A 27,307-nucleotide genomic window follows, 5' to 3' on the forward strand; every position below is an offset into this window, starting at 1 on the left:
TGAACCCAAGACTCGAGTGTAAAGCCTCTGTTAATTAGTTGTGTAGCTGCAATGGAGCAGGTTACAGAAAGGAAACACACTAACAAAACATGGTGTCAGATCGGGGCCTGTTTCAGGAAAAAGAATTGCTGGCAGTGATGTTTGGTCTAGAGAGGTTCCATGTGTACACATATGGAAGGCCAGTGAATGTGCAGTCAGACCATAAGCCACTGGAGATAATCGCCACAAAACCACTTCATCGTGCACCAATGAGATTGCAGAGGATTGGAGCAGGTTACAGAAAGGAAACACACTAACAAAACAATGTGTACAGTGAAAAACTTTGTTTTGCATGCCATCCAAACAGATCAGATATGTAGATGCAATCAGTTCAAACTCAAGTGCAATAGATAGAGCAATGGGGAAGATAGAGTGCAGAATATAGTTCTCAGCATTGCTGTGCATCATTCCTTAGACAAAATCCAATGTCCTCAATGTGGTCGCTATTCAGTCAAATCATACCATGCAGGAGTATGGACACTCTCCGACTTATATACAGGTTATGTTCCGTAAATGTGGTAATGGGCAATTCATGACACGTCATAGACAGGATTTATTTACAGCATATAGCTTTCTAGACACATTTAAACAGATCACTTTTTAACCAGTCCAATCATGGGGTAAGCTAATATTCATATAGGAGCCAACTGCACCACTGTGCCGCAGGTAGTCGATAGCAATATAGGGTGAATAAAATGGGTTAGGGAAGGATTAGTGTGAAACCGGGTGCCTAATGTTCAGCATGGAGTTAGGGCGATGAAAAGCCTGTTTTAATGTCGCCTCTCTACGACCCTGACTATCTGTAGGAAAGGCTGAAATGATTATCCATTGCAAAAAAAAGCCTCTGCACTAATGCCTGGATTTCACAACACCACGCAGGAACATTTTGTTTCTCTTATGAACTTTGCAACTATATTGTAATTTTCTCCTACCTCGTTTTGCATCATTTTGGCAAATTCTTTTACATGAATATTATGCAAAATATTGTTCATCCCAAATACAGAGCAGGGGGACCCAAATCTATTGGATCAAAAATAAGTGCACTGGATATGTATTATTGCCATGAGATTGGCATAATTGTCTCGGCAATTGACATAGTTGTCTCGGCAAAATTATAAAAAGACTGGACAAGCTAGATGCAGGAAAAATGTTCCCAATGTTGGGGGAGTCCAGAACCAGGGGCCACAGTCTAAGAATAAAGGGGAGGCCATTTAAAACTGAGATGAGAAAAAACTTTTTCACCCAGAGTTGTGAATTTGTGGAATTCTCTGCCACAGAAGGCAGTGTAGGCCAATTCACTGGATTAATTTAAAAGAGAGTTAGATAGAGCTCGAGGGGCTAGTGGAATCAAGGGATATGGGGAGGAGGCAGGCAGGGGTTACTGATTGTGGATGATCAGCCATGATCACAATGAATGGCAGTGCTGGCTCGAAGAGCCAAATGGCCTCCTCTTGCACCTATATTTTATGTTTTCTGTTTCTATGGCCCATTTCTTAAAAATGAACAGGTTGAAATGAACGATGGGTAAATGGATCATTGGTGCCCCCTAGTGACTAACACAAGAAAATGCAGTTTTGTCTTTCAAATATTGTTTATGCCAATTTCTTGTGTCAGTCACGGCTCAACATGTCCATGCCGACTAACATGCCCTATTCAAGTTAGCCCCATTTAACTGATTGGAAGATACAGCATGGAAACAGGGCCTTTGGCCTACCAAGTCTATGCCAACCATCAACCATCCATTCACAATAGTTTGATGTCATCCCACTTTCACCTCCACTCCCTACACATCGCTGAGCGGCACGGACTTGGAGGGCCGAAAAGGCCTGTTTCCGGCTGTATATATATGATATGATATGATAAATCTATGTATTAAAACTCTCGTTTGTTTGTTCCTGAACTACAGCCAAAACGGTACACGACAGCGCGACAATTTTAGGCCCATCTTACTCACCGTCGTCCTTTTGGTGCGTATGGAAGAAGTTTCATTGAAATCGGTGTTATATTTTTAAAGTTATTCACATTTTAATGTTTAAATCTATCTCCTAGGGAGGGAGGGGGGAAGGAGGGAGGATAAGGGAGGTTTGAGGTGGATGGAGTGGGGAGGAGGGGAAGGGGGGAGGGAGGACAGGGGAGAGGGTGCGGCACCAATGCAGGAGAGGTTTGGGCCCAACAGGTCCACTTGGTCTAATTTTATATCAAAAGGCACTATATCTGAAGAACTGTCCCAAACCAAAATGTCTATTCTCCAGAGATGCTGCTTGACCCGCTGAGTTACTACAGCATTTTGTGTCTTTCCTTGGTAAACCAGCATCTGCAGTTCCTTGTACCTCTACATGTATGCAAGGTATTTTTATCTGTACTTTCATTTTAGCTGTGACACTACTCTGCTCTTGGTATTTTTCACTTTGCACTACCTGTTCTACATGCATGTAGGCTGTTTGCACTCTTGTATGGTATGATTTGACCGGATAGTTATTCTCTGTATTGACAATAATAAACCATTACCAGGTTTGTTACAGCTCAGTCTCAGTCAAATCTTTGCTCAGGAACATCTATGCTGATGTCCCCAAGCCAGAGAAAACACTGGGATTAATGACAGGAGAGATGAGTGCAACTAAAATTGAAAATTGTGTAGACTATGGCCATTTGGAAAACAGAAGAAGTGCCTCAGTAAATTATTTAAAATTATGAGTGGGCAGTTTGCTCTTCAGATTGTCAGGAGCATGAACACCACAAATCTATGAATTACTAAAAAAAATGTTGAATAAATGTTTTACTCAATTCCACAAGGACCAATTGAGGAGGCACTCCTAGATCTGTTCTCACCTTAGGAGAAAGGATTAGAGGGATATAAATTTAAGGCTGGAATAAGTAGGGAGAAATTATACAGTAGAGGTAAAAAATCACATCACTGGTAAATTGGGTCTGAGTTTTATGTGGAGATTAGTTCAGAAGTCACTGTCACATCTCCCTCCTATATTTTCCTGCAAATATAGTAACTTACCACTGACTCGACTTTGCCTGAATTCCAAATATGTGAACCTCCCACCATTTGGTATTACAGTGAGAGTTTGATAGTAAAGATGGTTAGCAGTTCAGGAGACAAGAGCAAGAACACTCCCTGAACCAGTCTCAACATGGGCGGCACAGCGGCGCAGCGGTAGAGTTGCTGCCTTACAGTGCCAGAGACCCGGGTTCAATCCCAGATTACGGGTGCTGAATGTACAGAGTTTGTATGTTCTCCCCATGACCGCATGAGTTTTCCCCGAGATTTTCAGTTTCTTCCCACACTCCAAAGACGTACAAGTTTGTAGGTTAATTGGCTTGGTATAAGTGTGAAATTGTCCCTAGTGTGTGTAAGGTGGTGTTAATGTGCGGGGATCGCTGGTCGGTGGGCCGAAGGGCTTGTTTCCACGCTGTATCTCTAAAAAACTAAAACTAAAAAAAGTCTCGACCCAAAACATCACCAATCCATGTTCCTCAGAGATGCTGCCCGACCCGTTGAGTTACTCCAGCACTTTGTCCTTTTGTGTAATCTTCCTTGACAAACATTCTCACCTTATCCATGGTCACTTCAATAAAATGTAATCAATATAACACTATAAGCATAAGATTAGTTTATTAACAGTAGCAATCAGCATTAAGCTTTCGTTTATTTTACATTATATTCAAAAGCCACATAGTATAAATGCATATAAAGACTTGAAAATCGTTACTTTAGGTGGGAAAGGAGGCTTATTTTTTAATATTATATACATAGGTCAAACGGTGACAAATCCGTAGGCTTTGAAATATCTGCTCAAGAATCATTGTCACTTGTGGAGAATAAACACGAGGTCAAAGATTTTTTTCAAATAATGCAATGACTTGTACAAAAAAGTGTGGTGGGATTTTAAATTCGTTCATTCATGGCCCTCTCCAGCTCCACCATTTGTTCACTCCTCTCTTGTGTCGTCTTCTGCGTCACAGTGGCCAAGCGCTCATGGTATTGCTCCAGACCAGTCAGCAATTTGGAAAGGAGGTTCTGTTCGCAGAGAAATTAAGGACAAAGCTCAAAACTTGATCGAAGTGCCGTACGATTCACCCAATCTGTCAATAGCAAATTCAAGGCATGTCCTAGAGTACTAGCACTTTTTAGTTTTCTTCCCGATGATGGGCATAGGAGAAGAACTCTGAAGAAGCTATACTTTGTGACAATTGCGTTCTCTCAATCACTTGAACAAGCCATCCTTTCCATAAGCTAGGGTCCGATTCACTTCCACCCCATTGCAGACATTGAACTTTGTCCCTGCAACTGGTGACCTACAATGCAGTGAACTATATTCTGCACTCTATCTTTTTTTTTGCTTCACCTATTGTACTCTTGTTTGGCCTGATTGTATTTATGTATGGTATTATCTGATGTGTGTAGGAAAGAACTGCAGATGCTGGTTTAAATCAAAGGTAGACACAAAATGCCGGAGTAACTCAGCAGGACAGGCAGCATCTCTGGAGAGAAGGAATGGGTGACGTTTCAGGTCGGGACCCTTCTTCAGACTGATGTCAGGGGAATGGGTGGGACAGAGATAGAATGTATTATCTGATCTGACTGGAGCGCATGCAAAACAAAGCTTTTCACTGTACCTCAATACATGTGACAACAAACCTAAACATAAATATGAATACAATTAAAATGAAGCCTTAGTTTTAGAGTTGCGTTTTCCAAATAAAACATTGCACATTATTTCACCATCAACAATGCAGCGTCCATTAGTTTTGTAACAGGAAAGGCATGCTATCAAAGATTAGTTTAGAATTGTGTTCTCAAACTGCCCAATCTCAGTCATGGTACATTTAAGGATTATTCAAATTAAGTAAATTCTGCAGTTCATCAAAGCAAATTAAAAAAAATTATTTTAGGTGGCACATTTTAGGCTGATCTAAACACCTCAAATTAAAATTATATTTGGCCCTATTTACATTTACTCATGACCAAATATAATTTTGATTAGAGGTATTGAGGTGCCATCAATTTAAACTATTAAAATTCCTGCTGATGTTCACGCAATTAAACATCTAAAGGAATACAAGATTAGAGTTCCAGTCACCCAAATATGAAATCTAAACTACACACAAAGCTTTTCTTCAATTTGCCATTACATACCTCACAATCAGACACTTCGTTCTCACACTTTTCCTGTAACAGCTGAATTTTTGTCAGAATATGTTGACGTTCACTCTTTAATTGAGCAACTTGCTCAGTCATTTCTTGGCTTTGAAGCTTAAATCGATCATAGTCACTTTAAAAAAAAGATAAAAGTTAAATTGATGCAATGTTGTGTTGTATTTTAAAATACATATTTTGTTTTATTTTGGGCCAGATTAAGCTCTTGGTAGCACAGCGGTAGAGTTGTGCCAAAGAACCGGATTTGATCCTGTCTACATGGAACTCGTATGTTCTCCCCATGACCACATGTGTATTCTCCGGGTGCTCTGGTTCCCTCCCACATTCCAAAGACATGAGGGTTTGTAAGTAAATTGGCTTCTGTAAATTTCCCCTAATGTGTTAGATAGGGTTAGTGTACAGGATTGATCACTGGTCTGCGCGGACTCAGTGGGCCGAAGGGCCCGTTTCCACGCCGGTTTCCAACTGAAGTAAAACTGGCAATCCAAATTCAAGAGCACATTTCTTCTTGGATATATAAATGGAAATCCAGACCATATTATCACAATGTCTTAATAGGGCAGATGGGAACAAACCATTTCATTTCTACAGGTTCCCTTTCAGCTGACTGGCAGTGTTTGATGTTACATTTCCCATCCAACGGCAAGCATAGCACAGGTTAGTTACAGAATAAAGCTTCATTTACACCTTCAAACACTGCGTGAATACATACAGCAGGGGGTTGATTTCCCACAACGCTCCTAGGGCAGGGACAGCATTGAGCAGGTGACAGAGAAAACCTCCATCCATATTATTCAATTTAACAGTCCCAGGGCAGTTATACCTCGGGGTACATACAGAGTGAATCTCTTTATACTGACACACAAGCACTCCTTGGCGGGTAATATAATACAAGACCAGAGTTTCTACCTCTACCACCCTTTCAAGCAGGCAGATCCCAGAATGCTACCGCCCCAACACTAGTTATCCAAGGAGCTTCTACATGTGATGGTCCCACCCTTTTCCCCTTACGGAAATGTATTTACCCAGTTTCTTGGAATCTCTATCCAGAATGTCTCCCATTGCTGGGAATAACCAGTGTTTCATGGGAAAATGCAGGGGAATTGTTTAGACTTTCAAGCACAAAAATTAGTTGATAGATCAAAGTTTAATCATTTTTCTCTGTAGCTAACGTGCTACATATAACCAGGGAGTGTTTATGCAGAAGAATATTTGTCGAAGCAGTAAATACTGACACCAGGTAATGACACATGGGTTAAAAACTGATAGATTAAAGACGCCATACAAGTCTGACAGCTTTGATACAGATTAGTGTGGTTATAATTTTGACTAGTTTGCTTAAACCCTCCTATCAACCGATGATGATAAATGCTAAAAGATGCACCAGTCAAAAGCAAACCCTGATACAGTGATTAAATTAATAAAAAGATACAGAGCTGGTGTAATTCAGTGGGTCAGGCAGCAATTCTGGAGAACATGGATGGGTGACAACTTTGCTCATCCATGCCCTCCAGGGATGGTGCCTGACCCATTGTCCTTTTTTTGTAAAGCAGCATCTGCAGTTCCTAGTGTTCACATTGCGTTTACGTACCTCGCTACTGATTCAAGGTTATGCTCCCAAGCTTCCCGCTTCTTATATATCTGCAACTGTAGCTTGTCTTGCTTTTCTAACTTCAAACAGAGAACCCTTTTTAGCTGTGCCTCTTCTGTCTGCATGCTTTCAAGTTCCATTTTTTTTCTATCCAGCTTATGTTCTTCATTCCAAATCTGTAGAAAAGTTAAGTGAAACAATATATTCCTGCATGAGACAACAGTATCACTTTTGACATGCATGCACATAAAATCCAACAGCTGCTTGATTGAAAGGGCATGATTTTAATTTTCTTTTGGAACTATCCTATGCTTCTGTCTTTACCTTCTGTCTTCATATAACTCCAGAGAACACGGAGACATCTTTTTTTCAGTGGCAAAGAATTAAATAATAGCCTGGCTTTTTGAAACCGAACATGATGTCCTTGAAATTTATCAGAGTGCCCTCCCAAGAATTGCTCCAATTCAACTATATTAAAACCTAGTAGGATTTATATCCCAGCAGGAACACTGAAACCAAAATTAGACTCCATTGTACAGAAAAAAATCTTGATGCTTCAGAGTAGGTACAGTGCAAATTCATTTGAATATTGATTGGCTTCAGAAACACACACATCAAGGCAGACTTGAAAATAAATTAAGACGTTTCCTTCAAAAAAATATTGATTACAGAATAATGTTACACGACTATATAAAATGATCAAAGGAAATGGATAGGAAAGGTTTATGGGATATGGGCCAAATGGGGCCAGCCTTGAGGTAGGCAGTTTTGGTTGACATGGATAAGTTGGGCCAAGGGCCTGTCTCCATGCTGTATGCCTCAATGAAAGGCCAACATAGATTAACAAAAACTATTTCCAATGACAACCGAATTAAGAGGAGGCCATCAATCAAAAAAATAATAAATTTAGGAGAGGACAGATAGTCATGGAGCTTTTGAATTCATTGCCAGAATATAGACATAAAAAGTCAACATTGGATTAGTTTTAAAAGATTCGATGAGTATCGGATGCTCGTGTGAATCTGAACTATTTACTCGGGTGGAAACAGGAAAATAGAGCCATTGGGAGAATGGACAACACATAAAAGTTAAATGCAATTAGAAAACAAGAGTCTAACATTTAAAACTCCAAAAGAATGATTTAGCAATTATGCTATATTACTGATAAAAAGAATAATTAGAAGGTGCATTAAATTCATTTTAAGAGAAAAGATGCATTTAACATTTATTTTCATTTACAAGAAAAGCAGAAAGATTCATCAGCAGTTACTGGGAAATGTTTTTCAAATGTTATCTGAAAATTCGTGTGTACAAATGCATTCATGTAAAAGTAACACAAAACAAACCCCTCCCCCCTCCCCCTTGCTGATTAGCTTCTATGGAGTTCACCATGATGATTTGGTCATATATCTGAAGTAGGGATAAAGTTACCATTACTCATTCCAGTCAGTGAATGAGCACAATAAATATCAGAACAATAATCATATACAAATAATAAAATTTCTGAATCTGTGTAATTAAGATGTTTGTTTTTCAAAATATCCTTGATTGTCAAAGTTTTCACCCAAAATAAAGAACACTGATTGAACCCGGTTTGATGTACTGAACATCATCACAATGTTCACCCACAATGAAAACAATAATTTAGGCAATTTTTGAGTTAGCAAAAGCTAAGCAAAATGTAATGTACAGTTTGCCAAACATACCTCTGTGTTCTCACTGCTTATTTTGTCAAAGCTAGCTTGGGCTTGTTGCAAGAAACTGCAGAAAATTTCCAGTTCTTTTTTCTGGAAATTACTAAAATTTGCCAACTTGTCCTGAAGTTCCAATGTCCTGTCGTTTTTCTTTTGCTGTTAAATACACACAAAGATGAATGACTATGGAGATAAACCAGTTAGCTAGATTTTTTGATAAGCTCGAGTTGGCACATCCACAATACCAACCAGTCAGTCCTTGACCAGCAGTTGTCTGCTGTTTAGGTCTGATGGTGCCAACCCAAAGCAGTCTCTGCACACTAAGAATGCAACTAAGACATTAGGAAAAGGTAAAAAGACACCATTCAAAGTGGATCTCTTCCATGTTTATTTCAGTTAAGTCAGAGTAGGTTTTAATCATAGAGGCAGTTTGTAGTACCCCTTGATAATTTAGCTCAGAATAAGTGTTCATGGCAATATTAAGTTGCAGTCTGGACACAAGAGACTGTAGAGCTTGAACCTTGAACAAAGCACGTACTGGAAGAACTCGGTGGGTCAGACAGCTTCTGTGGAGGGAAATGGACAAATGACGTTTCAGGATGGGACCCTTGTTTAGCCTGATCAGATGCCTGCCAATTTCCTCCACACATGTGGCCTGACCTGCTGAGGTCTTCCAGCGTCTTGTTTTTTGATTAAGTTGTAGTCTGGTGCCTCAGATCCCCTTTCATGTGGATGATTGTAAAAATACATCTTGAAAGAACACTACAGTGACCATCTCATGCCAATGCCTGAATGCCAAACTAAACCAGAACAGAGTAAGGAAATTACTATTTTTAACCTGGAGGAATAAACAGGAACCAATGGCATAGATTCTACTAATTTTAAAAGATACTGCTCAGAGACAAAACATGTAATTATTCAATTACATACTAACATTCCCATCATATCTTAAGCACAGATGAATTACTTTAATTTAAGGAAACAACATGCTGTGTAAGGCCCTTCGGCCCACCGAGTATACACCGACCATCGATCACCCATTCACACCAGTTCTATGTTATCCCTCTTTCACATCCCCACTCCACAAAACCATGGTTAAAAAAAAAAGCACCATTAACATCAGGCAGTTGAAAATGATTAAGAAACAGGAGTCTACACCGAGTCATACAATGTGGAAACAGGCTTTCCCGCCCAACTTGCCCACACTAACCAACATGTCGTATCTACCCTAGTCCCACTTGCCTGCATTTGGCCCATATTCCTCCAGACCTGACCTATCGATATACCTGTCTAATTGCTTTTTAAACATTGCGATAGACGCTGCATCAATGACCTCCTCCTGCAGCTTGTTCAATACACCTACCACCCTTTGTGTGAAAAACCCTCTGGTGCTCGATTCCCCCACCTTAGACGAGCGCTGTTAGACCAGCACCAGATCTATTCCTCTCGTGATATTATAAACAAAAAAGGAAAAAAATTGTGACAGAAAAAACTTGTTCAGTGGGACAAAAAAAGTTTAAAACAATGGTTCCACTGTACCAGTCCTGACACAGATCTCTGAAATGGAAAGAATGTAGAACCAAGTTGCGCAGGTTGTAGATGATCTTAAAAGAGGTCAGTGATGACTTGAAACTGTAGCTCTTTATATGTCAGGCATGTGAGTGAGGTAAAAAGGAAAAGAGCCGAGTGCTTGCGCGAGGAGTACAGTGGGGGCACAAAATTGGACATTTTTTGAAAATTTACACACAAAATTACCAGTTTCAAGCCTCTTTTAGTGCATTTCAAAGTTAAAACAGACATTACAAAATAATGTGAATATGTCACTGTATACTAATAACATTTAAGTAAATTTGCACATTAATTGATAATCATTTTCGGGGAGACTTCCAGGGCTCGGGGGATTCTCACGGAACCCCTAGCGATCTCTAGCGGAACCCTAGTGTTCATTACAAGTCTGTACATTGTTTATTTTCTTTTTTTTCGATCCGATTTCTCCGTTGGTAAATGCGATTTTGGCAAAGTGAAAAAAGCGGAAATCATGCAAAAAGCACGCAAAATGGATTTTAAAAACGCGGAAATGGGCTGAAAATTCACATGCCTGATGTGTACCAGGTTTCCATGAAGGTAAAGTTAGATGGTGTAGGAGAGACTTTGTAAAGCATTGTTTCAGAAAAAGCAACAAAGTTGACAGCAGGACTGACAACAATGAGATTAGATCCAAGAGGCGGGTTCTGGAGGGAGGTTAGAATGACTAAAAGATATTGAGAAATTGGCACCACGCTGGTCGATGAAAAGACCCTGAGATCAAGACAAAAGGAACACAATCAGAATGGAAACTTCCAAAGTTGGGAAGAAAAGTACACTGGGGTGGATAGTTTGGAGGGTTCTTCTAGCCAAAGGTGTAGGCACAGAGACAAATAGCAATTTAAGAAAGTTCACCCTTGCAAAACAGTACTGTGACCTTTGCACAAAAGCCACCTTGATACTCTTTTCATCTAAAATGGGAAAGCGCTTGCAGTATTAAGTAGTCTGACAAACTGGTGGACAAATTCGCAATGAATTGCCAGCAAAAGATAACACCGTATAATCTAAAATTACATAAGAATATTCATACCAAGGCATGCTTCTTCTTTTCTACTGCTTCACTCATTGCCAATATCTCACTCTTCTGTTGTTCTGGGCATTCCACAATCATGGGTTTGAGCTTTGCTTGTCTCTCCTTTGCAGTGACCAAGTCCACTTTGAGTTGGCTCTATGAATAAAAGATAACAATAAAATAACTTTATTGGGGAAAATAATTAGGTTAACCTCTCCAACCTGTCAACAACCAACAGATGGTATTCTGTGGTACAATGGTTATTTTACTGTATTATAGGGCAAGACTACTGGCTGTGATATGAAAGTTCAAAACCAAATGGGAATTTTAATTCAGTTAAATAAATAAATCAGAAATAAAAATCCAAGATCAATGGATTATGATAAAATGTGCCACTGTTAACCAACACATTTCAGACACGTCCGTCTGTTAAATCTAGAGGCGACTGGGCCGATGCTCTCTGGCTGGATAAATTTAGCTTCAATATACCCAAAGGTCTACTCAACCAAAACTGCACCCAACATCTTGTATACTCGTTCCCTCTACCTAGAAAGCATCTTAGACAATAGACAATATGTGCAGGAGTAGGCCATTCGGCCCTTCGAGCTAGCACCGCCATTCAATGTGATCCTGGCTGATCATTCTCAATCAGTACCCCGTTCCTGCCTTCTCCCCATACCCCCTGACTCCGCTCTATCTAGCTCTCTCGTGAATGCATTCAGAGAATTGGCCTCCACTGCCTTCTGAGGCAGAGAATTCCACAGATTCACAACTCTCTGAAAAAGTTTTTCCTCATCTCCGTTCTAATTGGCCAACCCCTTATTCTTAAACTGTGGCCCCTGGTTCTGGACTCCCCCAACATTGGGAACATGTTTCCTGCCTCTAACGTGTCCAACCCCTTAATAATCTTATACGTTGCGATAAGATCTTGCTGCAACGTAACATACATATCTATCAATGTCCCACAGAAACTTGGTTTGGTTAACAGCACCGCCCAAATCTACTACTTCTAACGCTTAGGAAGAGAAGAACAGCAGTCACAAGGGAAACATTAGCCTGCTTAGAAAATTTTGCTTGTTTGTAACCCTACACAAGTATGAACCCTTGGCAGCAGGTCAAATATTAGCCCGTCTTTCAACTTCTGTTCCAACTTGTAGCATGTTTTTGTTTTTCCAACTAAAAAACAAAAATTATTCTTTTGAATAATTAAATGCAACTCCGTCTCATTAGCAACATTCGTCAACTTACCATGAAAGAACATGTTACATTTGAATTATTTACATACAAGAGGAGGCAAGCATTTGTGTAGAATTAGATTTGACTGGAAATCTTTAAATTCGGTTGTTTATAACCTTTTGGAATTCATTAATTTAAGGCTTCTGCATGATTCTTCCATTCGCTAGGGCACAGTCAAATTTACCTCTACCCCATTGCCCATATTGGACTTTGTCTCTGGAACTGGTGCGCTACAATGCTGAGAATTATATTCTGCACCCTGTATCTTCCCCTTTGCTCTACGCATTACACTTGAGGTTGGTTTGAATGCATTCACGTAGTATTTATTTAGATTAGAGATACAGCGCGGAAACAGGCCCTTCGGCCCACCGAATCATGTCATATGTGATTGGAATAGAATTAGGCCATTAGGCCCATCAAGTCTACTCCACCATTCAATTATGACTGATCTATCTATCCCTCGTAAAACCCATTCTCCTACCTTCTCCCCGTAATCGCAGATACCTGTACTAATCAAAAATCTATCTATCACTGCCTTAAAAATATCCGGACTTGGCCTCTACAGCCATCTGTGGCAAAGAATTCCACAGATTCATCACCCTCTGACTAAAGAAAATGTTCCTCATCTCCTTCCTAAAAGAACGTCCTTTAATTCTGAGGCTATTACCTCACGTCCGAGACTCTGGTGGAAACATCCTCTCCGCATCCACTCTATCCAAGCCTTTCACTATTCTGTATGTTTCACTAAAGTCCCCCCTCATTCTTCTAAACCAGCAAGTACAGACCCAGTACCGCTAAACTCCAGCGAGTACAGGCGCAGTGGCGACAAACGCTCATCATAGGCTAACCTACTCATGCCTGCGATCATTCTTGTAAACCTCCTCTGGACCAGAGCCAGCACATCCTCCCTCAGATATAGTGCCCAAAATTGTGGTTGAGTCTACGCCAACCAACAATCCCCATGCACCCACACCATTCTACACACCAGAAACAATTTACAATTTTTACCAAAGCCAATTAACCTACAAACCTCTACGTCTTTGGAGTGTGTTGTGCCTGTTAACCCTGTTACATGCAACTCAACTTCAACATATCAACCATCAGCAATTACATTTCCACATTTCATGGCAAACTGACGTATGTTCATATGAAATCGTTGAGCATCATTTAGTAATTAAATTTTTTATTTTTCATTTAGTTATTCAAACTAAATTTTCTAATTTTTATTGAAAGAGCATGTCACAAGGTGGAACGGAAATTGGATAACGGAATAAAATTTGCAGAAGTGCGAAGTCATGGAACAAGATTACACTTAAATCAACATGACAACATTAACCAATTCATTAAAATCTTCAGGAAATAAAAACCTAGCCAAGGTTAAGATATACCTACCAGCCTTTTGTTTTGTTCGGTAATGTCACCCTTCAGTTGTGTCGTTGCATCTTGAACAGAGGTCTGAATGAATTAGAAAATGCAGTGTTATATTCTCTAATTCGTGTCTTCTGCATTTTGCATTAAAACATGAAATATATTAGTCACATTAAATTTCAAATTGTAGAGAACCAGATTAGATTTTGAATGTCCCTCAGGTCCTTAAAATAGATGCTGATACACCATACCCATCCAACTCAGAGTCATAGTCATACAGCGTGGAAACATGCCCTTCCACCCAACCTATCCACACTAGCCAACATGTCCCACCTGACTGCATTTGGCTCTAAACCTGTCCTCTCCATGTACCCGTCTAAATGTTTCTTAAACGTTGCAATAGTACCTGCCTTAACTACCCCCTCCGGAAGCTCGTTCCATACACCTTCCACCCTTTGCGTGAAAAAGTCACTCCTCAAGTTCCTATTAACTTTCACTTTAAACCTATGCCCTCTGGTTCTCAATTCTTACTCTGGACAGGTAACTCTGTGCATCTACTTATTCCTCTCATGATTTTGTACACCTCTATAAGATCACCCCTCATCCTCCTGCGCTCCAAGGAATAGTCCTAGTCTGCTCAACCTCTCTCTATAGCTCAGGCCCTCGAGTCTGAACAACATCCTCGTACATCTTCTCGGCACCCTTTCCAGCTTGACAACATCTTTTCTATAATACGGTGCCCAAAACTGAACACAATACTCTAAATGCGGCTTCACCAACGTCTTATACAATTGCAAAATGACCTCCCAAGTTCTATACTCAATGCCCTGACTGATGAAGGCCAATATGCCAAACATACCTCGCCTCTATTTAACGACGACTCACAAATCTCCGTGAGGGCTCCTGCAATTTCCTCTAGCTCCTAAAGTGTTCTTGGATATATCTGATCAGGTCTGGGAGATTTGTCCAACTTCATACGCGTCAGGACCTTCAGCAACTGTGTGACCATTACTATAACTGCTCTCAAGACACTTTCAGTGACTACTTCAAGACCCCCGTCCGCCTGTCTTTCTCCACGGTAAAAAGAGAAAAAGGTTGTTAAGGACCCCTGTCCATTTCCTGTGGCACCACACAGAGTTGGTTGCTTTGATGACTATGGGGTCCCACTCTCTCTCTGGTTACCCTTTTCCCCTTTATGTGCTTATAAAATCTCTTGGGATTATATTTAATGCTATCTGCCAGAGCTACCTCCTGTCCTCTTTTGGCCCATCTAATTTCCTTTTTAGCTTAGTTCCACTTTCCTGATGTTCCTTTTCCTACTCATCAAACCCCTCCTCAGGTACATCAAACAACCTGCTCCAATCAACGAGAGTTCCTGTCTCATACCCTCAATGGTGGCCTTGCCCCCAATTCAGCATTTTAACTCGTGAGCCAGCTCTGTCCCTATCGATAATTATCTTAAACTTAATAGAACAGTGGTTGCTGGTCCCAAAAGGCTCATCCACAAACACTTCATCCACTTGCCCCTCCCAATTTCCCATGACTAAATCAAGCGTTGCCTTCTCCTGTGAAGGGCACTCAACATATTGCCAGAGGATATTTTCTTGAACACATTTGCCAAATTCCGCCCCAGCTAAACCTTTGAATGTGAAATTCCCAGTCAATGTTAGGAAAATTAAAATCCCTAACGACAACCTTATTAGACTTGCAGCTGCCTGCAATCTCCAGGCACATTTGCTCTTCTAATTCCCGTGGACTATTCGGCCTATAGCACACACCCAGCAAGGTGATCATCCCTTTCTTGTTCCTCAGCTCCACCCATATAGCCTCACTAGACGAACTGGCCGTAATGTCACCCCTGACCACTGCTGTGGAGGACATCCTCCTTAACCAATAACACACCGCCCTCTTCTTTTACTCTCACCTCTGTGTCTCCTGAAGTACCTGTCCCCCGCAACATTGAGCTGCCAGTCCTGCCCCTCTTTGCGCTATGTTTCCGTTATGGCTATGTCCCAATCACCCGTGCCTATCCATGCCCCAAGTTCTTCTCCCTTAACCACCTGGCCTTACACTAAAATACACGCAATTTAAACCAACATTCTTTCTTCGCTCCCTGCCTTTCTCTTACCTATTTGTCCTCTATACTTTCTCTCATTTCCCTTCACACCAAATTCTAACTCTCAACTGCATCGGTCCTGTATAAGATCCCACCCCCCTGGCAATCTAATTTAAACCCACCCGTGTTGCACCAGCTAACCTGCCTGCCAGTATAGAACTATAGAATTTAGCAACTTCTGCCTGCAGGAGAATGCAAACTGGCTACACTCTACTGCATTAAAACAGTAAATATATGCCAAAGGCACAAGATAACAGTAAAGAGCTTTGTAATATTCTGCTACATTAATTCAAGTTGTTAACAGGAGAGCTACAACACAAGCACACTTGAGAAGATTCAGAGTGCTGAAGTAACTCAGTGGGTCAGGCAGCATTACAGGCGAACATGGATAGGTGGTGTTTCGGGAAATCAGTATAAAAAAGGTCCCGACCCAAAACGTCACCTATCCGTGTTCTCCTGAGATGCTGCCTGTCCTGTTAAGCTACTCCAGCATTCTGTGTCTTCTTTCACAAACCAGCAACTGCAATTCCTTGTTTCTACATAAGTACACTTACTTGTTTTTGACGATACTCCCAGTTTATCACTTGCTGTAACTCTCCAATGGTTGCAGACAGTACCTCGATCTTTTCCTGTTGGTCAGGTGGTATTGTTCTGGCAAACCAAGTGTTTTCCAATAAAGTTATTAATATTACTTCATATGACTTGCACATCTTTAAAATCTCAATGAAATACATTTTAGCAGTAGTACAAGAGGATCTAGTCTATTCCATCATTACTTTTAGATGCAGCACTCCACCCTTCAAGTGATAACTTGTGCCAAAATTTGTGGGGTTAGACAAAAGTATTCCATTACAACAGATAATCTGGGTTGTATTTTGTAATAGTTTTTGATCACGTGTAACAAAATGATTATAGGAGAGTGACCGTGGTTTATTATAGAACCTATTAATTTTGTGAATTGCAATATTCACCAAGAAAATTAAAATGCATCAAAATGGTGCAGAATGCTAGAAATGGAGATTAAGGGAGAGCAACATTAAAGATACATTAAAAATATATCCCAGCATATTTCTTACTGCAACCGCATTTCTTAAATGTGCAGCATCAGCAGTTCTTTTGCTCACGGTATTCGAGCCTAAGAAAACTTGTCACCATTTTGATTTTTTCCAGAGCAATTAACGATTTTGTTGTGCACAACACAAAGTGCTGGACGAACTTCAAGCCTGAAGACAGGTCCCGACCAAAACATCTGTCCATTTCCTCCACAGATGCGGCTTGACCTGCCGAGTTCCTCCAGCAGTTTGCCTTTTGCTCAAGATTCCAGCATCTACAGTTCCTTGTGTCTCTACCGTGTAGTGCACTTAATGCACGATGGTTCCGACAGCTGATCCAACAAACAAATAAATAGTAGATTTTCTGTATCCAATGGGACCTGTAGCTGTGCAACGTAGCAACTACTATCAGGAGGTTTTTTTTAAATTACACTGGGCATAATTAGAGAAACAAATACTCCTGTCACAACTTAATCTGCATTAAAGTTAACCTACTGAAGACTTTGAATTCTGCGTTTCATTTCTTCATTCGATGTAAGCATCTGCTGCATCATCTCCACATTCATTGCCTGTGGGGAATAATTACACTGGTTATATTTTTCTGCTATTATACTTTTGCTGTACATCTATTTTGCACTCCTCTACTATGAGAATAATCATGACCAGATCAGCAAAATAAAGATTGAATTTAAAATTCAATTGGCCTGCATTCAGAGATGTTAGAAGGAACCTGAAAGTCAACTCAATCAATTTCTTTATTAGATAGACTCTATCTACAAACAAGGAAGATAGTCAGTGAATGGGCTGCTAAAAGATGTGAACTGGTCAAGTTTGCAGAGAAAACAAACAGGAAAATGTAAAGAAAGGAGAATCCACCCCCTATTAAATGCAAGCATTTTTGAAAAATGCTTTAAATGTTGTTCTGATAAACAGCAATGTATTACACATGGTGAAAAATGCTTTAAGATAAAGGATAAGAAAACTGTAAAGATATCTGGCACTTTCAGTACCTAGTCAATGGAGCCATACAATCAGGAAAAAAAAAGCAAAATCACAGAATTTACAACTAAATCCACGTGTAAAAGACTACAGATCATTGATTTGATCATATTTGCATTACATTCAATTAGATGGTTTATACTTTATGATGTACCTAAATTCAGATTCACAAATGAATATTTTGGTAGGATGATGAAAGATGCTTTCACAATAACACTCCCTCAGGAATACTTCAGGGGCAAAGAAATTACTTTACATTTTTAAAAAGAAATCCATTTAGATGTCTAATTCTAAGTCATTAAATTCCTCTTAATATTTCATACAAAGGTGAACATTTTATTTGTTGCAGGAATCTTACTCTGTGGAACATAAGATTATACTTCATTTATAAATCAATACTCACAAAACTTTTTTGTTGGTTCAGATAGATATCCAGGACTCTCCTTCTGAATTGAAAAAAGCTTGTGATACCGCTCAGGATCATAATGACACGTTTTGTTTCTTTGTTAATGAAATTCGTGCACAAGATGAGCAAGTAAGAAAGAGAAAGAAAAACAATCAGCCCTTCAGACATCTCAAAATACCGCTCACATTAATTTGATATTCAATTCTTAAAATTGGATCATGTGAGCAATTATATTGAACAACAATAAAGATTGTTCATTTTGAGTGGGGCTCAAAAACACATAATTTTACTTCGCATTTTTCTAAAATATAATTTAATATAATCTCACTCAACTGTAATTATCAACAGGTTAGCTATAAGTTAGATTCAAAACAAAATTATGAAAAATGGACAATGCTACTTTTCCTACACCAATATACAGATAATATATGTAATAAGTACAATGTTTATAGATCAAGTGGAATATACTAATCTGTTGGTTTCCAACATTTATTTAGACTGCACTGGAGTTGTGTAAATAATTTTGAAGAAGCTTGCTCTAGTTCAATTTTACATCGGATCTGGCTAAACTGAAAACGGGTTGTCCTATAGTACAACATATACAAGTTGTAGGGCTATACTTCTACTAGATGTTTCTACTAGTGGGAGAGTCTAGGACTAGAGGTCATAGCCTCAGAATTAAAGGACGTTCTTTTAGGAAGATGATGAGAAATGTATTTAGTCAGTGGGTGCTGAATCTGTAGAATTCTTTGCCACAAAAGGCTGAGGATGCCAAGTCAGTGGATATTTCTAAGGCAGAGATAGTTTCTTGATTAGTACAGGTGTCAGAGGTTATGGGGAGAAGGCAGGAGAATGGGTTTAAGAGGGAGAGATAGATCAGCCATGACTGAATGGAGGAGTAGACATGATGCGCTGAATGGCCTAATTCTACTCCTATTCCTTATGACCTGTACTCTTCACGTTACAAGACCACATCACAATAGCACATAGTAGAAAATTGAAATTCACAAGCAATGTTCAAACCTTACTATAAATTGAGTTTGTTCTGTTGTGCAGCTGCTTAAAGAATTTGATTACCTATCAACTCTCATGATTTATTATTGGCTGCACCACACATAGTTATACATGAGAAAATATATTAAACTGAACAAAGTGACTTTTAGGTGGATGCAAGTCAGTTCAGTTAATTTATTGCTTTGGATAAATTCTCTATGCTTTTATGTCAAAACTAATTTCATTCAATTTAGTATTGTGAAGTATTGATTTAGTACAGGCATTCAATGTCGGAGGAGCCTTTAAATTTAAACCAAAGCAGCATGATGTGGGTCGTAATAGAACTAAAACAAGTGCATATGAGGGATGAAATTGTTTAATATTCCTTATGTATGTTTCCAATCACTGGAACTAATCATGTTATAATGGAAGTTGAATTAATTTAGAAACTTACTGGGATTCCAGAGGTCATTCATCGTAAAATTTGGGATTGCGCACATGGATATCAAATTATGCCTGAGTGAGACATTTAAAAACAAAAGTCAGTTTGTACAATGTTATGACTTTTCAAACAATACAACAAAAGTTATTTAATAATATCCTTTTCAAGCAAAACAAATTCCATCTAAATAATTCTTAAAAAAACCCCAATGAAATCCTTTTTATATCATTTAACATCCAAATATTATTTAGCCTTTTAATGTGCAATTAGTTCTTGGGAATAAACTGCATTACTTCTGAAAGTTAGCTAGATTTCATATTAGATTAGTAATATGGATGCGTGAGAATACAATTAAAAACTCTTGCATCCTAATGATTGACTAAGAAATCTAAGCCAAGTCTAACATTAATAGCTGGCCCTTCTACCACTTTGCAATTAACATGCAACACAGAGCAATACAGCACAAGAACAGGCCCTTTAGCCCAGTGTCTGTGACAAAGCCAAGAACAACTCTTATCTGCCTGCACTTAAACCATATCCCTCCATTTGCTCCAAATCCACTTGCCTTGCTAAAAGCCTCTTTACCTCAATCATTCATTTTGCTTCCACCACCACCCCCAGTAGCCTTTCCAGGCACCCAGCACTCTATGTAAAAAAAAAACTTGCCCCGCACATCTCTTTTTAACTCTTCACCCTCGCCTTAAAGCTGTGCCCTCTAGTTTTTGATATTTCCACCTTGGGAAAAAGATTTTGACTGTGTAACCTATTTGGAAACGCAAGCTGAAAGGACAATTTATGAATGCTCAGCCCTCACTGAGACCATCATCATGAGCTCAGGGAAGGTATTAAGTGGCCATCCCTTACACTTTCTGTCCATTTCCCACCAGAGATGCCTGCTGACCACTGGGTTCTTCCAGCACTTTGGTTTTTTTTGGCTCAAGATTCAGTCTCTTGTGTCTTCCATATTAACACAACAGGAATGACATTTCACTACCAATTAACGCACAGTTCAGGACAGGGCGTGACAGCTTTGTTATTTAATTTTTTTGCATATCCAGAGACCCATCCCTCAATCCTGTAACAAAGGAGGTATATTTTGGGTGTCCAGGTTCTCAGTCCTGAGAAACCTTTAGATGATTCATGTCCCATACTTTGTCCCAGTTTGAACATTCAGAAGTGCCTTTTCAGTTACAGTGTACTCACATTATCCATTTGTTGCACTCAAAATATAGAAGCAAACAAAGTCACTGAAGCTATTGAATTATATTGAATCACCCTGTTATCTTTGTTCTTAAGAGCGTAAAGACTTGATGTACTTTGTCTTTGGAGAGATTCTAGTGAGATGGTCTACAAAAGATGGTGCCGCAGTAGAGTTGCTGCCTTACAGCGCCAGAGACTTGGTTTCAATCCCGACTACAGGTGCTGTCTGTACAGAGTCTGTACATTCTCCCTGTAACTGTGTGGGTTTTCTCCTTCCACATTCCAAAGATGTGCAGGTTTGGAGATTAATTGGCTTTGGGAAAAAATGTAAAATTTGACCCTAATGTGTAGGATAATGCTAGTGTGCTGGAATTGTTGGTCGGCCCAGACTCGGTGGACAAAAGGGCCTGTTTCCACGCTGTATCTCTAAACTAAACTAAAAGCATGTCTGTTTGTCGAGACAAATAAAGTCCTTTCCTATCCATCAGTTTTAGTCTCCAAATGGTTTCGTTTACTGGTCACAACATGGCAAACCAGAGATTCCAGGAGACACTCGTCTAAACAACTTGGATTCTCAGCTACCCAAAATGCCTTATTCTGCCAGACCACTTTGATACTTACATGCAAATATACAGGTTCAATGTTGCGATAGAATTTTCAAAAAGTTGTGGGTATGGTACATTTTCATCTCCAGGCAACTATAGATAAACCAGATGCATTGATTTAGGTCTCTTGCATTCCATTTGAATAATCCATTTGAGAAGTTGGCTTATAGATGATATAAAACTACAAATATTCTTCAAATGTTAAATGTCGGAAGTGCAAGATCGATAAGGTAAAACATTATTTCATACAACTACTGCAGACGTTATTCTGCAAGAATCACTACTGGCTCTAAATTTTAACACGATCAACCCTAGTGGAATAATAACAGAAGTTTACAGAGGTAAATATACAAGAAAGTAGATAAAAGTGAGTGTTTTTATCTGCATTAAAGAGTTAGTTCACAGTCTAACTAAGTCAGGAAGATCAATGATTATATATTACTCCATGGAAAAACAAATGTACATTTAAGTGGGAATTAATATATTCATACCCATAATCAAGTACTTGTGTAGCCAGCCCCAATTCTTGTACTATTATCACTTTTCACTTATTACACTGATAACCAAGCCAATCATGCCAACGTGTAATGGATGGTACACAGAGTAAAGAACATAAATATATATTGTATTCATTACTCTTGCTAATGTTTACTAACCATGCAGAAGCAATCTGGTCGTGCGTCGAAAATATACTGCAGAGTTTTCATATACAAGCACTGTACAACCTCTGGCTATTGAAACAAAAATAGTCAGTTTTTCCCCATTCATATTACATTGCATGAAAGTTCAAATATGACAATTTTAAGCAAGCATGATTTACTTTTGCAAATGAGAATACAAATTGTATACAAATAACAATTATTCATTAACCAGTACATGCAATGTTATTTTCTACAATACTATCAAAATATACTTTCAATTCTCAGAATTATTTCTATTGTGCATCTCAATTCATATTTTACAACCAGGAAACTCTCCTTGAAACAGCTGGACACCTATCTCATTACGAATAGTACATAGTAAAATGTTTAAATGTTTTAAGGATGCGTGAATGCTGTAAGAACCTCTCTAACCTCAGAGTTGAAAATGTATTCAAAAGTGTCAAGGGGATAGCATACCAAAACTAACAATGAAAATAATTAATGTAGAGTTTCATTACTAGAGTCATATTCTTTTCCAGCTAGAAGTATACAGCTTCATTTAAAAATATATGTTTTACAGCTTAATGCTCTTGCCTTTATAAATCAATGCATTCTTGGCTGTGAGTGACTTTACAGAAGTTTAGAGAAATGGTGTGAAATGCTTACCTTTGTAATGTCAGCTTTGGTAAAGTTGTTAGCTTCTGGCCCACTTAATATGTGTTTGCGAAAGTAATTTACAATATAATCCAATTTACAAATTGGAAAGGCAACTCTTTCCCCCTCCATTTCAGCTATAAAGTAAAGAGCACAATTTAGAATTCACATTGGCATTGTTTAACATGTTAACCAAGCCACAATTATTAAAAGGAAGAAGGGTCTCGACCCAAAACGTCACCCATTCTTTCTCTCCAGAGATGCTGGCTGTTCCGCTGAGTTATTCCAGCATTTTGTGTCTACTCACAATTATTAACTATATCTACCCCTTCTCTCATGTGCCCCCCCCAACTTCGGTGCGCAACCATTTTTCCCACTATCCGGTCCCTCCGTTCCCTTCCACCTATATCCCTCCCACTGGCTTTACATTTCGCTTTGCGTCTCTCCTTACTTGACGCCTTTTGACTCCTTTACATCTCTAGCCTGCGTCACGCACCCCACCGTCAAACCCCCGTCACCTATCCCATGCCAGGCTTTGTCCTGACCCCACCACTTTTCCAACTTTCTGCCCCCCTCCCCACTATAAAATCTGAAGGGCTCCAGCTCAAAATGTCACCCATGTTGCCTCACCCGCTGAGTTACTCCTGCACTTTGTTTTGTTCTTTTCTAGCTGTGATGGTCGGCAATGTTCAAAAAATATATTTAATATTTTGTATTCTTTTGTCTACATAGAAATCGACAATAATCCACAACTTAATCTGATATGAAAAATTGAACATTAATATAAAATTAATTAACATTAATAAAAATTAAATTACATAAAACCTCATCTTGTTGACTTAATTGATATGTGGCAAATAAATTAAGATCAGGAAAGCTAGCAGATAAATATCTAATGAGGTTCAGTCTATTGATTAGTAGGACTGGCTGTTACAATTCCTGAAGTTTTGCACAATTGACTGGTGTTGTTCTTGGGGGTGACCACTAGGTGATGTTGCTACCATTCAGACACATCTTCAGTTGTGTACCTCAATGTCACTGGGTGTTTCGGCCTTTTATCACAAGACACCCTCAGTCGAGACAGGCCCACCGCAGGGTGATCAGACCTGGGTGTGTGTCTTATGGTTAGCCTCTAGATGGTCATGTGGCAGCCCAGACAGCATCTCTTCTTTTCAGCCACAGCCAGTGACTGCTTCGTTCGGCGGCATTGGCAAGTTCTTTGGTTGCTTTCCTTTGGGCCTACCCTCTGACTCCTACTTCCCTAAGGAGCCTTGCGGTGGAACTGGCTGCAAAGCCCCTGCACCCCACCTCCACTGGCCGCACCTTTACACTCAAACCTTGCTCCTCTGCCTCGACTCTACCCTCTGCCTCCAAAGACGTACAGGTATGTAGGTTAATTGGCTGGGTAAATGTAAAAATTGTCCCTAGTGGGTGTAGGATAGTGTTAATGTACGGGGATCACTGGGCGGCACGGACTTGGAGGGCCGAAAAGGCCTGTTTCCGGCTGTATATATATATGATATGATATGATATGATATGACTGCAAGGTTGGAATATCTCAGCCTTTTCCTTTCATATGCCTCCTCCCAGAGAACCGTCAGCTCAATGATGTAAACACGGCGACAAGAGTTGGACCAGAGGACGAGGTCTGGTCGCAGGTTGGTACCTGCGATTTCAACTGGGAAGGAAAGTCTCTGGCCTAGGTCAGCACACATTTCCCAGTCCCTGGCTGCGTTCAGTGGGCATGAGTTGAGAGGTGAGGGGGTTAGTCCTCCATTTCTCTCCTTCCCGGATGAAGGATGGTATTTGTGGGAATGTTATCTTGGCATTGATAGGCATGGCATTGGTGGTGACTCTCTTGCACTCGAGTTCAGCTGCCTAACACCTCAGCACCTGGTTGTGTCGCCTGGTGTACCTGCCTTGTGTTAGACTGGTCTTACTACCGACTAGGATGTGATTGAGGTTAAATTAAATGACAGATGCACTCTAATGCCTTTGAGGAAAATTAGCTTGCCATAAGATTTGTCAAGTTGTACAATACTTTACATCATCTGACTTGTTAACTTTAGAAGACAAGCGCCTGCACAACTAATGTCACAGTGACACCTCGATTCAAAATACAACTTTAGGGAAATATAAAATGCTGTCCCAATTTAAAAAGATGTAGTCTGTAACTAAATGCAAATATTCATCAATTGAGCAAGACCCGTTGTCTTGTCAAATACATTTCATTATACCGTTGACCCTGTGTCAACCTACCTATGACAAATAAAATTTATTATTATTATATATGTTTTGAATATGTTGCAAATTCAGTTCCCTGTCCGGATTTATCCATTTTTATCCAGTGGCATACTAAATAAATTATTCATGTCCCTGCATGGTAGAACAAAGGAAAAGTTAACATGCTTATGTGGTTTAAAAGTTATTCAAATACTTCTTACTATAGAAAACAAAATAATAAAATACACAATTAAAATCTCCAATTTTCAAAGCATTACACGTCAGTTATTTTCAACAATTGACCTTCTTCAGATTGAAGGGTCTCGACCCTAAACGTCACCCATTCCTTCTCTCCTAGATGCTGCCTGACCCGCTGAGTTACTCCAGCAAGATGTGATGGATGTTGGCCATGACGTCAGGCCGGCTGCTGATCAACTGAGCGTGCGGGCAACCGGCCATCCAGGGTAGCGGCCGAGCATACGCAGAGGCGCCGGCTCCCCGATGCCAGCGCCAGACCGGCCGAGCATGCGTGGTAACACCGGTCCCCATTGCCGGCACCAGACCGGCCGAGCATGCGCACAAACGCAGGGCTGTCGGCACCGGTCCTGCCAGCTGCGAAACATCTCCCCCGAAGTGAGGCGATTTAGTTTCAAAAATCCGCCCACAGCGACGGCTTTCCACCAAAGATACTCTTATTATTTTTGCTTTCGACGGCGGATGCGGAATGATTTTCATCACCCGCGTCTGCACAATTCAATAAGCCGAGGAGTAATACTAATAGGTAGACGGGGCAAAGAATCAGACAGACGGGGCAAAAAAGTGGTGGGGGCTTCTGCAAAAGGGGCGATAGGATGGCGCTTACGGTGATAAGATGGGTTACTTGCCGCGGGTGCCGCGGGTTCTCCAGCCGGCCGCCCTCACACCCCCACAGTGACCGGTGTCGTCGTCGCCGCGCTCACACACCGTTCAACTTTGGCGCCCTCGACGTCAACCGCCGGGCGCCGTGACCTCACCGCCGACGTCACCGCGCCCTTGCGTCGCCTGGATCACAACAAGGAAGTGCAGCTAAACTTGTGCAGCAAGGGACTGCAGATAGATGATGGTGGACACCGAAGGTAGACAAGGTGTAAGAAAATAACTGCAGATGCTGGTACAAATCGAAGGTATTTATTCACAAAATGCTGGAGTAACTCAGCAGGTCAGGCAGCAACTCAGGAGAGAAGGAATGGGTGACGTTTCGGATCGAGACCCTTCTTCAGACTGAGAGTCAGGGGAGGGGAGGAGAAGGAGACCAGAGACATGGAAGGGTAAAGTCTTCAGTCTGAAGAAAGGTCTCGACCCGAAACTTCACCCATTCCTTCTCTCCTGAGATGCTGCCTGACCTGCTGAGTTACTCCAGCATTTTGTGAATAAGGTAGACAAGGAATCTATCCAGAGATGTTGCCTGGCCCGCTGAGTTATTCCAGCATTTTGTGTCTACCTTCGGTGTAAACCAGCATCTGCAGTTCTTTCCTACTGCATTACATTATCACTCGTTTCACACCTTACCCTTCCATGTCTCTGGTCTCCCTCTCCTCCCCTGACTCTCAGTCTGAAGAAGGGTCTCTCTTCACCCATTCCTTATCTCCACCCATTCCTTATCTCCAATAGATCCCGTCAGTGACTGGGAAGTCAGTACCAATGATCGACCGGGTAGTATCCACCATTCTTTGTAATCACCTTTGTTCCTGAGCGTTTGAGTTGCAGCAACATAACAGGCCTGAAAACACAGTGGCAGTACACAGACCCGAGTGTACTGATCCTGATCCTGATCTCCAGTTCTGTCTCTGTGGAATTTGCACGTTCTCCCTGTAACCACGTGGGTTTCCGCCAGGCCTTCCGGTTTCCTGCCACATCCCAAAGACGGCAGGTTTGTAGGTTAATTGACCTCTAAATTGCTCCTGGTGTTTAGGGAGTAGATGAGAAAGTGGGATAACATAGAACTGGTGATCGAAGGTCGACATGGAATTCATGGGCTGCAGGGCCTGTTTCCGTGCTGGCAATAGGTTGATACTGGAAAGTGGGGTTTTGGTAGGCAAAGGCCAGAGATGAAAAGACAGGACAAAAGAAATAAAGGGTTGATGAAACAACCATTGGGCTATTTAACACTACAACCTCCAACTACGCTCTGAACTGCATAGACTCGAAGAATCTCGACCCGAAACATCATCCATTCCATCTATAGGAGACACTGCCTCAAAAAGGCAGCCAGCTTCAAAGACCCACACGCTCTCAGTTCACTCCTA

General features: G+C 40.4%; 1 protein-coding gene across 5 annotated transcripts; it reads right to left on the minus strand.

Moving 5' to 3' along the window:
- Positions 1 to 3,679: 3,679 nt before the first annotated feature.
- On the minus strand, positions 3,680 to 25,986 carry LOC144598152 (kinetochore protein Nuf2-B-like). 5 transcript variants are annotated; one of them, XM_078408044.1, is made up of 15 exons: positions 25,885 to 25,960; positions 25,059 to 25,175; positions 22,812 to 22,936; positions 22,161 to 22,235; positions 21,521 to 21,597; positions 19,712 to 19,773; positions 18,262 to 18,359; positions 17,355 to 17,428; positions 16,362 to 16,458; positions 13,716 to 13,778; positions 11,106 to 11,243; positions 8,504 to 8,647; positions 6,798 to 6,973; positions 5,186 to 5,321; positions 3,680 to 4,066 (listed from the first exon to the last, which is right to left on the minus strand). In XM_078408044.1, the coding sequence occupies exons 3-15, from the start codon at positions 22,929 to 22,931 to the stop codon at positions 3,935 to 3,937; spliced, it is 1,392 nt and encodes a 463-aa protein (XP_078264170.1). In that variant the 5' UTR covers positions 22,932 to 22,936; positions 25,059 to 25,175; positions 25,885 to 25,960; the 3' UTR covers positions 3,680 to 3,934. The 5 variants fall into 5 exon arrangements, with proteins under 5 accessions (XP_078264170.1, XP_078264171.1, XP_078264172.1 ...); XM_078408045.1 differs by lacking the exon at positions 25,885 to 25,960 and adding an exon at positions 25,326 to 25,406; XM_078408046.1 differs by lacking the exon at positions 25,059 to 25,175 and having other exon boundaries at positions 25,885 to 25,986.
- Positions 25,987 to 27,307: the final 1,321 nt, after the last annotated feature.

The sequence above is a fragment of the Rhinoraja longicauda genome, chromosome 11 (assembly GCF_053455715.1).
Source record: "Rhinoraja longicauda isolate Sanriku21f chromosome 11, sRhiLon1.1, whole genome shotgun sequence".
NCBI classification, from domain to species: Eukaryota; Metazoa; Chordata; class Chondrichthyes; order Rajiformes; family Arhynchobatidae; genus Rhinoraja; species Rhinoraja longicauda.